This window comes from Leptodactylus fuscus, chromosome 4, assembly GCF_031893055.1.
Source record: "Leptodactylus fuscus isolate aLepFus1 chromosome 4, aLepFus1.hap2, whole genome shotgun sequence".
NCBI classification, from domain to species: domain Eukaryota; kingdom Metazoa; phylum Chordata; class Amphibia; order Anura; family Leptodactylidae; genus Leptodactylus; species Leptodactylus fuscus.
The window spans coordinates 39,188,354-39,201,667 of record NC_134268.1 but is presented as its reverse complement, the minus strand read 5'-3'; the positions used below and the strand labels follow the sequence as shown (position 1 = coordinate 39,201,667).

General features: G+C 46.1%; 1 protein-coding gene across 1 annotated transcript in view; it reads right to left on the bottom strand.

The window, feature by feature from the left end:
• The window catches only part of NBN (nibrin), a 54,493-nt gene that overhangs the window by 23,348 nt on the left and 17,831 nt on the right, over window positions 1-13,314 (bottom strand). The window contains exons 5-8 of the mRNA XM_075270307.1: window positions 4,728-4,831; window positions 4,436-4,553; window positions 2,340-2,530; window positions 365-474 (exon numbers count right to left, since the gene is read on the bottom strand). Coding sequence (XP_075126408.1) covers window positions 365-474; window positions 2,340-2,530; window positions 4,436-4,553; window positions 4,728-4,831 — 523 coding nt within the window. The remainder of the gene's footprint in view (window positions 1-364; window positions 475-2,339; window positions 2,531-4,435; window positions 4,554-4,727; window positions 4,832-13,314) is intronic.

Genomic DNA, 13,314 nt, shown 5'->3' with positions numbered 1-13,314 from the left:
CATGGTAAAAACAGTCAATTAAAAGGGATGTCTGTGGTGAGACAGCCCCTTTAAGATGCAGACAATTATATTTATATCCATACAATGTATCTACGACGGGGAACAGACAGGATGTGTTATATTTGGGACACACAGGATCGGCATGTTTCCTCTAATCTGAAGCCCAGATCATCAAGTAAGCAATTTAACTCTTTCCCATCTTTTATGCACACTGAAGGGCCTATTGTATAATCTGGCTACCACTGTCGTTCTCCTTTAAACTTAGAAGGTTCTTTCCTCCCAATAGCTAAAAGTATTCTCTTTATAGGCCTGACAGTCCCGATTTTTTTTTACCCTGCAGAAAGTAAATGAAGTACCGCCATACCGGCCTCATTTCTATTCGAAGAGGCTTGTCGAGGATTGCAATATATTTCTGTTGACACGTAGATAACAGCTAATCCAATTTCAGCTTCGGGAATAGTTCTCAGGCCCTTACTGTAAAAGCAAGATTTATGTTTAGTATATCTTGTAAGACGAAACAATGGCTGCTATATACACTTACAGGAAACAACAGATCAAAGTATCGTAATAAAAATCTGGATTACAAGTGAGTAGAGATAATAAACAGGGAGTACTGTGACATTTGACAATGTACTGCTTATAGTAACACAAGAACTAGAAGGAATAGTACAAGGAATCTGCTGCTTCAGGATAAGGCGCCATGCACAAGACAGAGTATGCCGTTCAAGGGGCAAGGAGGGCGATTTTGCAGCAGAATGGAATAAAGATGACACTTGGAACGATATCTGAATATGCACTCACCTCTATGGGGGCTTCTGATCCTATGACATGGACCTGCTCTATACTCATTGGAAGTGAACAGAGCATTGGACACTCCCTTAGGAGAGCCTTGGACTACACACTCGGTCATGTGTGTTATGCTCAACCGATGTCACCAATCTTATCTCATGGCAGAGCCATTGGCTTGGGGGATACAGTGTTTTCTAATAACTTATTCAGTGTCTTCATGTAAAAAGCTCTTAAAGCCTACAAGTCCTGCTTCTACCGCCCGTACAAACCCCAAATCATGAAATTGTGAAACACTGAAGTCATATTATATATATATACCCTTTGACTCTATCCTATTTGGCAGTACAGGAGACTCAACTAACTTGGGAACAAGACACGTGAGAGCTTCTGCCTTTATTTTTAACAACGAAGTAATGAGACCAGATAGAAAGAGAAAGTTGACCATTTTATATCTTCTAAAGGGGTTGTCCAACAAAAGTATATACATCCACGAGTGCTCAGACATCTCCGGTGGTTCTCAGTGAACTGGGTGGAGTAGGGCCATGGCTACCCGACTACCAATCTACTCAGACTCGGGAGCAAAACAGAGACACTATATACTCCCCCCCCCCCCCATTCGTATGTCTTTGTAGAATGGGAGGAAATCCATGAAAACATGGGGAGAACATGCAAACTCCTTGCCGATGTTGTTCCTGTGGCGGGATTCCAACCCAGGACTCCAGCGCTACAAGGCTGCAGTGCTAACCACTGAGCCACTGTGCTGCTCAGACATTCTTGTGATCAGTGGGAGACCATGCAGTTGTTCCCCCACCAATCTGCAACCTACAAATGGAGTTGGTGCTGCCGCCCCTTTAATAACAAATATTTTACTGCCCATTGTTGTGACACTCTGATGGATGAACTCAATGGATTTTGTGCCAGTCGTGTACACGCAGCTTAAATGTCACCTGGACGCTGTAGTCTGCATTATTAAAGGGAATGTCCAACCTAAGTCATAAATATGCGATCGGTGGAGGTTGCACATCACGGGGCCGGAAACACTTGGCTCTGGTTCATGTATAGAGTGCTGGTAATGCAGTTAAAGGGAGCAGATCTGCAATACTGACACCCAGTCTCCGTACAGGGCACGGAGCCAAATCCTTCAAGCCCTGAGTTGCGTATAGTGCAGGTATGAGAAGCGGCGCCGTACATATGCAGCCTGCCTCCAATCACACATTTATGGCCTGTCTTAAGTAGTTATGAACTTTTCCTCTAATCTTATCATTTTAGTCTATGGGTTGCGTCCTAAACTTAAAGGGATTTTGCACTTTCAGAAAAAAATAGTAATTTGTCCTATTTCTATGTTTCTTTTTATCCTTCAAGTATGATTTTGAAATCTGTCTCTCCATAGTCCCTGGACAATGACCAGGTTACACGTGTGGGGTCTCCAAGTAATATAATGCTGATATTCTGGGTAGCAGATTAAGTGAATGAATCATCCCTGTGAAAATAATCTCATCCCACTGTGTATACTCTGTAAGGGATTATCCAAATACATAGAAAGTAGTAACCTGCGCAGTAGATCCACTATAGACGTGATCCAGGTCGGATATCCCTGGGACTCTGACGACTGCGACTCTGCTATACCCACATCGATAACACGAACACCGGATTTGCCTAGCAGGGCCTTGTCCTCCGGTTCCACTGTCAGCAGCTTGGCCGTGCCCCCTCCTAAGTGAACTGCTGCACTCAACTTCTTGTGCTGTTAAAGAAAGAGAATGGAAACAGCAAAGAAGCAAAATATATTGTAATATAGTTTTATTATCAGAATAATTGAAAATGGTGCAGTGACAGAACACAAACCCTGCCAAGATATCAGACTTTATCACATGACACAGAGAGACTGGGATATTTATATTATACACCTGCATACATTTTTGACTTAGGAGTCCAGTGGGCAGTCTTACAGAGTAGGACCACCCACTGGTCTCTTAAAGGCATCCTATCATTGGATACCCTTTTTTTCTCCCTAGCACATAGGAATAGCATTAAGAAAGGCCATTCTTCTCCTACCTTTTAATGTCTTCTCCGCGCTGCCGTCTGTATGCAAATGAGTTCTCTCGCAGCACTGGGGGCGTCCCCAATGCTGTGAGAGAACTCCCTCCAGCACTGCCTCTATCTTTGTCAGCAACGGCTTCTTCACGCGTCTTCTTCCGGCGCTGGGAGTCAAACTTCTAGGCCTCGGGCACAGTAAGTAAGCGGCCATTTTCTTGCGACCTGTGGGCATGCGCAGTCGGCTCTGCCTGAGACATAGATGTTTGAACCCAGTGCCGGAAGAAGACGCGAAGAGAGGCCGTTCCTGAAGAAGATGGAGGCGGCGCTGGAGAGTTCTCTTGCAGCATTGGGGATGCCCCCAGTGCTGTTTGAGTGGTGGGGCCCGCCCCCAGTGCTGCAAGAGAACTAATTTGCATACAGACGGAAACCGGAATTTCTACCGAACAACGGCGCAGAGAAGACACCTCAAGGTAGGAGACGAATAGCCTTTCTTAGGGCTAGTTCACACGTGGGCAAAGGGGAGGTTTTTGACAGCGGAATTCGCTTCAAAAACCTCTCCTTTAACATGGTGGTCTATGTAGACCACTAGCTTTTTTTTTCCTCCTAGCGTTTTCCACCTGAAGAAGCGACATGACCTTTCTTCAGGCGGAAAACGCCTGAAGAATTGCATAGAAGTGAATGGGAGGCGAAAACCGCGCGGCAAAAAACCGCGCGGTTTTCGCCTGCAGTTTCTATAGCACATATAGGAAAAAAAAACCCTAGCGAAAACCGCTAGCGAAAACCGCGTCAAAAACCTCGTCAAAAACCGCGTGGAATGCAAAAAACAGCGTCAAAAAAACTCCTCGAGGTTTTTTACCTCGCACAAATAAGCTAGGCGGTTTTCACGTGTGAACTGACCCTTAAGAAAAAAAAGGGTATCCAATGAGAGGATCCCTTTAAGTATAGATACCAGTGATGTAAATGAAGACATGACAAATCAGATTACAATCACACGACAGTGCCAAGCACCCGGCCATGAAAAGTTACGTTTTTTCCATGAGAGTGTACACCCGAGGGTGATCCGTTTTCATGGATCCTTCATAGACATAATTCTATTGAGGGATCTGTAAAACTGGCACAAGAACTAGCAGGCTCTATCCCTTCTTGGATCATTCCCACGAACCAGTTAAAACAATGGTCATGTGAACAGTGCCGTTAAAGTCTATCAATGCAAGGGGAAGCACATGGTTGTTGAATCTTGTTGTGTGAGTGAGCACTCATACTGAATTTTTTTCCAGAAATATGTATATTAATCTGCTCAGTTCCTCCTGCTCTATTACATGCTGCCTGCAGACTACAAGGTGACAAGTTCTCTCACTCACTCACACTTACAAGAATAGAAGCATATTAGGGAACTACTAAATATGACACGTGTAACATCTTGCTGAATTGTTCATTTTCTTTCCAGCAGTATTGCATGCCTGATATAGTGTATACTGTATGCCTACATTGTATACTTATAAACATGCTTTACCATATATTGAATATTTTGCTAGAGTTATTCAGTAACCAGCACACAGGTAGTACAGGAAGCACACAGAGGAAATGTCTAGCTTTCAGATCCAGTAGATACCTGCTTTGAGGTTAAGAAAAGGAATGTCTGATCTTTGAAGACTGTTCTCCGCCTTGTGTTTTCTGAAAGGTCCAATGACTCCGACTGCAAAGATGGTTCATCAATTATAGGAATGAAACTGGAAAAAAAAAAAATACACATAGGAAAGAACATGATCATCAACCAACTGCTGTACAAGTATACAACATATACACATCATAAAGAAGCTTTCCCACCAATAACATGTATCCACCATGTCCATGTGACGGAGGAAAAGTTCTGCTGAGACATCCCTCAAGACCAAATAAAATACCTTGCAACAGCGGGCAGGGGTTTCTTCTGCTGAATGGCTTTGATCATCTCACTGAAATACTCAGGTTTTATGATCGATCTACAACAGATCAACGCACATAATGTCTAGAAGACAAGAAAGGAAGAAAGAAGTCAGCTCTAGATGAAATTCCATAGGAAAGACAGTGTCCAACACAATATGCTGTACAATATGGGCGCACAGGTCACAGATTCAGAAAAAACATTGTCCAGAACATTGTATGATGAAAGGTGCAGACCTGGGGCTGTGTACAAACACCTTAAAGGGATCCTATCATTGGATACCCTTTTTTCTAACACGTAGGACTACCCTTAAGAAAGGCTATTCTTCTCCTACCTTTAGATGTCTTCTCCGCACCGCCGTTCTGTAGAAATCCGTATTCAGTATGCAAATGCATTCTCTCGCAGCACAGGGGGCGTCCCCAATGCTGCGAAAGAACTCTCTAGTGACACCTCCATCTTCTTCTGGAGCGCCCTCTCCCTGTGTCTTATTCCATCCTGGGTTTCAATCTTCTAGGTCTTGGGCAGAGCCGACTGCGCATACCCAGGCCACAAGAAAATGGCCGCTTGCACCAGCTTACTGTGTAAGCGGCCATTTTATTGTGTTCCATGCATGCGCAGTCAGCTCTGCCGAGGCCTAAAAGACTGAAACCCAGGACGGAAGACGACGCAGGGAGAAGGCGCTCCAGAAGAAGATGGAGGCGTCGCTGGAGAGTTTTCTTGCAGCATTGGGGATGCCCCCAGTGCTGTTTAGAATGCAGAGGACTGCCCCCAGTGCTGCGAGAGAACTCATTTGCATACCAAAGAAAACTGGGATTTCTACAGAACAGTGGCACAGAGAAGACATCTAAAGGTAGGAGAAGAATACGTGTTAGGGAGAAAAAAGGGTATGCAATGATAAGATCCCTTTAACATGGCTAGTATACACATTAGGCTGTGTTCACAGCCTCGACCAGACAAGCACGCTAAATTACTGTGCCTGGTACAATGACATTTCAATAGAAACAGCAATCCATATAACTAAACAGCACGTTAGGGGAATAGTCTCTGTTAGGGGAATGGGAGAAAAGCCGCCATAAGCGGTGCCTGGACGCAGTTTACGACCCCCAACTACTCTTTCCACATAGAGAACACATGTATGCTCCGCCGACTCCAGTCTGCATGTGTGGCCTTTTTTTCTGTGTGTCACCTTATCGCTCTTTGTGCACAAAACATAAAGGGGACCCGACAGGTTAAAACATGGTGTTGGATTTGCAGTCAATATGTTATAGACCAGGAGAAGATAAGCAGATTGCTATATACAGGGTTTTCTGACGTTTCTTCCAGCTTCTCCGTACATTGTACAGAATATTACATTACCATTACAAAGTGAAATTTGTCCCGCAAAAATTAAGCCCCCCATAGGGCTCTATGAACGGAAGAATAAAAATGTTTTGACTTTTGGAAGGCAAGGAGTAAAAAGTGGCTGAAATGGGAAGGGGTTAATAAAAGCTAATCAAAACATTATATGGACCCTATAACGGTGTCATCAAAAAGTACAACTCATCACGTACAGAACAAGCCCTGACATGGCTATATTAACCAAAAATTAAAAAAAAAACAAAAAACAAAAAAAACAAACGAGCATTTAAGCCCAAACTACTCTGTGTTATTAAAGGGTTAAAGGGATCCTATTATTCAAATGCCTTTTTTTCTCAGTAACACGTCGTAATAGCCTTAAGAAAGGCTATTCTTCTTCTACCTTTAGTTGTCTTCTCCACACCTCCGTTAGCTTGAAATCGCGGTTTTTGTCGGTATGCAAATGAATTCTCTCGAAGCACTGGGGGCGTCCCCAATGCTGCGAGAGAACTCTCTCCAGCGCCGCCTCCAACTTCGTCAGCAACGGCCTCTTCTCGTGTCTTCATCCGGCGTGCGGGGGGGGGGGGGGGGGGTGTGTCAAAATTCAACGCATGCGCAAGTCGGCTCTACCAGTGGGCCTCGGGCAGAGCTGACTTCACATGCGCATGTGAAGTCGGCTCTGCCCGAGGCCCGCTGGCAGAGCCCACTAGCGTATACGTTGAATTTTTAACCCCCGCACTAAGGAAGAAGACGCGAGAAGAGGCCGTTGCTGACAAAGATGGAGGCAGCGCTGGAGAGAGTTCTCTTGCAGCATTGGGGACGCCCCCAGTGCTGTTTCAGTACTGGGACCCGCCCCCAGTGCTTCGAGGGAAGTCATTTGCATACCGACAAAAAACGGGATTTCAAGCAAACGGCGGCGCGGAAAAGACAACGAAAGGTAGGAGAAGAATAGCCTTTCTTAAGGCTATTCCAACGTGTTACTGAGAAAAAAAAGGTGCATCGAAAGATAGGATCCCTTTAAGCATACCTGGAATAAACCCATGTCAAGCTAAAATGAAAATAATATTATGGTCAGACTAGATGGATCGGGGGCTTTTACTGCTGTTAATCTTCTATGGACTCATTCCCTACATCAATCTTGCCCGCCCTTCCTGAACTATAACATGCTGGGCCATACAAGACTACACATAGAACCTGACAGCTGCACATTATACACCTCTCAGACCTATTCAGCAGTAGTTAAGGACATGGGTGGATTTCCCCTTTAACAAGTTTTTTCTTTTTTCGAAAATATCTAATAAAAGTGACATATCAGTCAGTGACTGTATACGGTATGTATTACTACTGTCCCAGTGAGGTCAGAGAATGAGAAGTGAGAAACCACAGGAGACTGGTGTGAAATATTCGACATTAATCCGGAAGGGAAATGTCAGAGGAAATACCCAACGTAATAACACAGGGGCTTGTATCCGGTCAGGAAAACACAATGAGGCCGCAGCGGGGGTCCTGTCTGTGTGTCTATGCAAACAAATAGTGTGATTTAACCCCTTCACTACATCAGCAAGCCTTAAAGGGGGTTCTCTATTCCTGGGGAGGGGGAGATTGATCCTGATGACCATTCCTCAGGATAGGTCACAAGTAGCAGATCGGTGGGAGTCTGACAACTGGCAGAATTATACAGTGTACCAAGCCAGAAGCTTTCTATTGCCCCCAATATGAATGTATTACATTACTTAGATATACCTTCCATGAGATGGGTCCTAGAAAAATGTATTTACATTGGAGTTCTTCTTTATCTTTACCTAGTAGATATAGTAGCTATATAGCGTATGGCCTATCTATATTCACCCAGGAGACTCAGAGCTGCTACAGACGGTATTACAAGGAATATTATTTTCCATATTGGATTCTCCTTTCACTTTCGTGTCCTGAACATTTTGGTGGGAATATAAAGGAGCGGTATTGTTCATCTATTACATTGCCGCCTGGAGGCACAGGGCATATAACAATGGGGAGCATTGAGAGAAATTCAGACCTGCCTATTTGTTTTGTACAGATCTCTCTCTGTGTTGACACACCAAGCAGTACCAAAAAAAAAAATTATATATATATATATATATATATATATATATCTTGGTTAGAAATACCGTATATACTCAAGTATAAGCCAAATTTTTCAGCACAGTTTTTGTGCTGAAAAAGCCCCCCTCGGCTTATACTTGAGTCAAAAATAAAAAAAAAATATATATATATATATATATATTTTTTTTTTTTTTTTTTTTTTTAAGGGGTGGAGGTCTATGACCAGCAGCAATATCAATGTATAGAATCTCCCACAAAATAGTGGGGAAAAAAAGAAGCTTTAAAAAAAATTAAAAGTTGTAAATCCTTCCTTTCCCTGGGATAGACACAAAGGTAGAAAATGACTGTGACACACATACAGTACACATTAGGTATCCCTGTGTCTGACAGTGCCCGGTCTACTGAATATAGGGGATCTGCAGTGCTCCTGTTCCGTCGGGAAGGGGTTAATAGGAGCACTGCAGATCCCCTATATACAGCCAGACTGAATTCCAAGTGGGGGAAAAAAAACAGTCCTCAAGCTCAGGGAAGGGGCAGACAGACAACCAAAACTCCCCCTCCCCAGCACCTACTGCACCCAAAAACTCCGACCATTTTAATTTTTGAAATTTTCCAGTAGCTGCTGCATTTCCCCCCTCGACTTATACTCAGGGAGTCAATAAGTTTTCCCATTTGTTTGTGGTAAAATTAGGGGGGTTGGCTTATATTCAGGTCGGCTTATACTCGAGTATATACGGTAGTCTTGTGTTATTAATAAATAAATAAAAAATACATAAAATATGATCCAACAATTTATATATAATAAAAATAAGAATAGATAATATATAGTAAAATAATGATTAGAGATGAGCGAACACTAAAATGTTCGAGGTTCGAAATTCGATTCGAACAGCCGCTCAATGTTCGTGTGTTCGAACGGGTTTCGAACCCCATTATAGTCTATGGGGAACAGATACTCGTTAAGGGGGAAACCCAAATCCGTGTCTGGAGGGTCACCAAGTCCACTATGACACCCCAGGAAATGATGCCAACACCTCTGGAATGACACTGGGACAGCAGGGGAAGCATGTCTGGGGGCATCTAACACACCAAAGACCCTCTATTACCCCAACATCACAGCCTAACAACTACACACTTTACACACTCAATACCACCTCTCTGACAGTAGGAAAACACCTTGAAACATGTGTATTTGGCACTTGCAGTGAGGAGAGCTTGTCACCAGCAGTGAATTTGGCCCTTGTAGTAAGTTGAGGTTGGCACCAACATTTGTTTTGAAAATCAGGGTGGATTGAGCCTCTAACCAGCAGAGTTTGGGCAAATTCATGGTGGAGGGAGCCTCTAAAAAACCCAGTTTGGACCAATTCATGGTGGAGGGAGCCTCTAACCAGCCCAGTTTGGGCAAATTCATGGTGGAGGGAGCCTCTAACCAGCCCAGTTTGGACCAATTAATGGTGGAGGGAGCCTCTAACCACCCCAGTTTGGACCAATTCATGGTGGAGGGAGCCTCTAAACAGCCCAGTTTGGGCAAATTCATGGTGGAGGGAGCCTCTAAAAAACCCAGTTTGGACCAATTCATGGTGGAGGGAGCCTCTAACCAGCCCAGTTTGGACCAATTAATGGTGGAGGGAGCCTCTAAACAGCCAAGTTTGGACCAATTCATGGTGGAGGGAGCCTCTAAAAACCCCAGTTTGGACCAATTCATGGTGGAGGGAGCCTCTAACCAGCCCAGTTTGGGCAAATTCATGGTGGAGGGAGCCTCTAAACAGCCCAGTTTGGGCAAATTCATGGTGGAGGGAGCCTCTAACCAGCCCAGTTTGGACCAATTAATGGTGGAGGGAGCCTCTAACCAGCCCAGTTTGGACCAATTAATGGTGGAGGGAGCCTCTAACCAGCCCAGTTTGGACCAATTAATGGTGGAGGGAGCCTCTAACCACCCCAGTTTGGACCAATTCATGGTGGAGGGAGCCTCTAACCAGCCCAGTTTGGACCAATTCATGGTGGAGGGAGCCTCTAAAAAACCCAGTTTGGACCAATTCATGGTGGAGGGAGCCTCTAAACAGCCCAGTTTGGGCAAATTCATGGTGGAGGGAGCCTCTAAAAAACCCAGTTTGGACCAATTCATGGTGGAGGGAGCCTCTAACCAGCCCAGTTTGGACCAATTAATGGTGGAGGGAGCCTCTAAACAGCCAAGTTTGGACCAATTCATGGTGGAGGGAGCCTCTAAAAACCCCAGTTTGGACCAATTCATGGTGGAGGGAGCCTCTAACCAGCCCAGTTTGGACCAATTAATGGTGGAGGGAGCCTCTAACCAGCCCAGTTTGGACCAATTAATGGTGGAGGGAGCCTCTAACCACCCCAGTTTGGACCAATTCATGGTGGAGGGAGCCTCTAAACAGCCAAGTTTGGACCAATTCATGGTGAAGGGAGCCTCTAAAAACCCGTTTGGACCAATTCATGGTGGAGGGAGCCTCTAACCAGCCCAGTTTGGGCAAATTCATGGTGGAGGGAGCCTCTAAACAGCCCAGTTTGGGCAAATTCATGGTGGAGGGAGCCTCTAACCAGCCCAGTTTGGACCAATTAATGGTGGAGGGAGCCTCTAACCAGCCCAGTTTGGACCAATTAATGGTGGAGGGAGCCTCTAACCACCCCAGTTTGGACCAATTCATGGTGGAGGGAGCCTCTAAACAGCCAAGTTTGGACCAATTCATGGTGGAGGGAGCCTCTAAAAACCCCAGTTTGGACCAATTCATGGTGGAGGGAGCCTCTAACCAGCCCAGTTTGGACCAATTAATGGTGGAGGGAGCCTCTAACCAGCCCAGTTTGGACCAATTAATGGTGGAGGGAGCCTCTAACCACCCCAGTTTGGACCAATTCATGGTGGAGGGAGCCTCTAAACAGCCAAGTTTGGACCAATTCATGGTGAAGGGAGCCTCTAAAAACCCGTTTGGACCAATTCATGGTGGAGGGAGCCTCTAACCAGCCCAGTTTGGGCAAATTCATGGTGGAGGGAGCCTCTAAACAGCCCAGTTTGGGCAAATTCATGGTGGAGGGAGCCTCTAACCAGCCCAGTTTGGACCAATTAATGGTGGAGGGAGCCTCTAACCAGCCCAGTTTGGACCAATTAATGGTGGAGGGAGCCTCTAACCACCCCAGTTTGGACCAATTCATGGTGGAGGGAGCCTCTAAACAGCCAAGTTTGGACCAATTCATGGTGGAGGGAGCCTCTAAAAACCCCAGTTTGGACCAATTCATGGTGGAGGGAGCCTCTAACCAGCCCAGTTTGGACCAATTAATGGTGGAGGGAGCCTCTAAACAGCCAAGTTTTGGGAAATTCATGGTGGAGGGAGCCTCTAACCAGCCCAGTTTGGACCAATTCATGGTGGAGGGAGCCTCTAAACAGCCCAGTTTGGGCAAATTCATGGTGGAGGGAGCCTCTAAAAAACCCAGTTTGGACCAATTCATGGTGGAGGGAGCCTCTAACCAGCCCAGTTTGGACCAATTAATGGTGGAGGGAGCCTCTAACCAGCCCAGTTTGGACCAATTAATGGTGGAGGGAGCCTCTAACCACCCCAGTTTGGACCAATTCATGGTGGAGGGAGCCTCTAAACAGCCAAGTTTGGACCAATTCATGGTGGAGGGAGCCTCTAAAACCCCCAGTTTGGACCAATTCATGGTGGAGGGAGCCTCTAACCAGCCCAGTTTGGGCAAATTCATGGTGGAGGGAGCCTCTAAACAGCCCAGTTTGGGCAAATTCATGGTGGAGGGAGCCTCTAACCAGCCCAGTTTGGACCAATTAATGGTGGAGGGAGCCTCTAACCAGCCCAGTTTGGACCAATTAATGGTGGAGGGAGCCTCTAACCAGCCCAGTTTGGACCAATTAATGGTGGAGGGAGCCTCTAACCACCCCAGTTTGGACCAATTCATGGTGGAGGGAGCCTCTAACCAGCCCAGTTTGGACCAATTCATGGTGGAGGGAGCCTCTAAAAAACCCAGTTTGGACCAATTCATGGTGGAGGGAGCCTCTAAACAGCCCAGTTTGGGCAAATTCATGGTGGAGGGAGCCTCTAAACAGCCCAGTTTGGGCAAATTCATGGTGGAGGGAGCCTCTAACCAGCCCAGTTTGGGCAAATTCATGGTGGAAGGAGCCTCTAACCAGCAGAGTTGTGGGAAAGCAGGGTGGAGGGAGCCTCTAACCAGCAGAGTTGGTGGAAATCAGGGTGGAGGGAGCCTCTAACCAGCAGAGTTGGGGGAAATCATGTTGGAGGGAGCCTAGTATTAGCAGAATTGTGCAACGCTTATGGTGGATGAGTATGAGGATGCGGAGGAATTGGAGAGGTTGAGTACAGACATGGAGTTTCATGTTGGGGTGCTTTACACAGGTGGGCACAAAAATGAAGGCTCTATCCAGTGGTGGTTCATTTTTATCAAAGTGAGCCGGTCGGCACTCTCAGCTGACAGACGGGTGCGCTTGTCAGTGATGATGCCACCGGCTGCACTGAACACCCTCTCAGATAGGACGCTGGCGGCAGGACAGGACAGCACCTCCAAGGCATATAGGGCAAGTTCAAGCCACAGGTCCAACTTCGACACCCAATACGTGTAGGGCGCAGAGGGGTCGGAGAGGACAGGGCTGTGGTCGGAAAGGTATTCCCGCAACATGCGCCTATACTTCTCACGCCTGGTGACACTAGGACCCTCCGTGGCGGCACTTTGGCGAGGGGGTGCCATCAAGGTGTCCCAGACCTTAGACAGTGTGCCCCTCGTTTGTGTGGACCGGTGAGAACTTGGTTGCCTACTGGAGGAACTGCCCTCCCTGCCGCCAACGTCACATGCTGGAAACATCTCCATCATATTCTGCACCAATTGCCTGTGGCAAGCATTGATGCGATTGGCCCTCCCCTCTACCGGAATAAAAGACGAGATGTTGTTTTTATACCGGGGGTCAAGGATAGCAAAGATCCAGTACTGGTTGTCCTCCATGATTTTGACAATACGCTTGTCGGTTGTAAAGCACCCCAACATGAACTCAGCCATGTCTGCCACAGTGTTAGTTGGCATGACTCCTCTGGCCCCACCGGAAAGTTCAATCTCCATTTCCTCCTCATCCTCCATGTCTACCCATCCGCGCTGCAACAATGGGACGATTC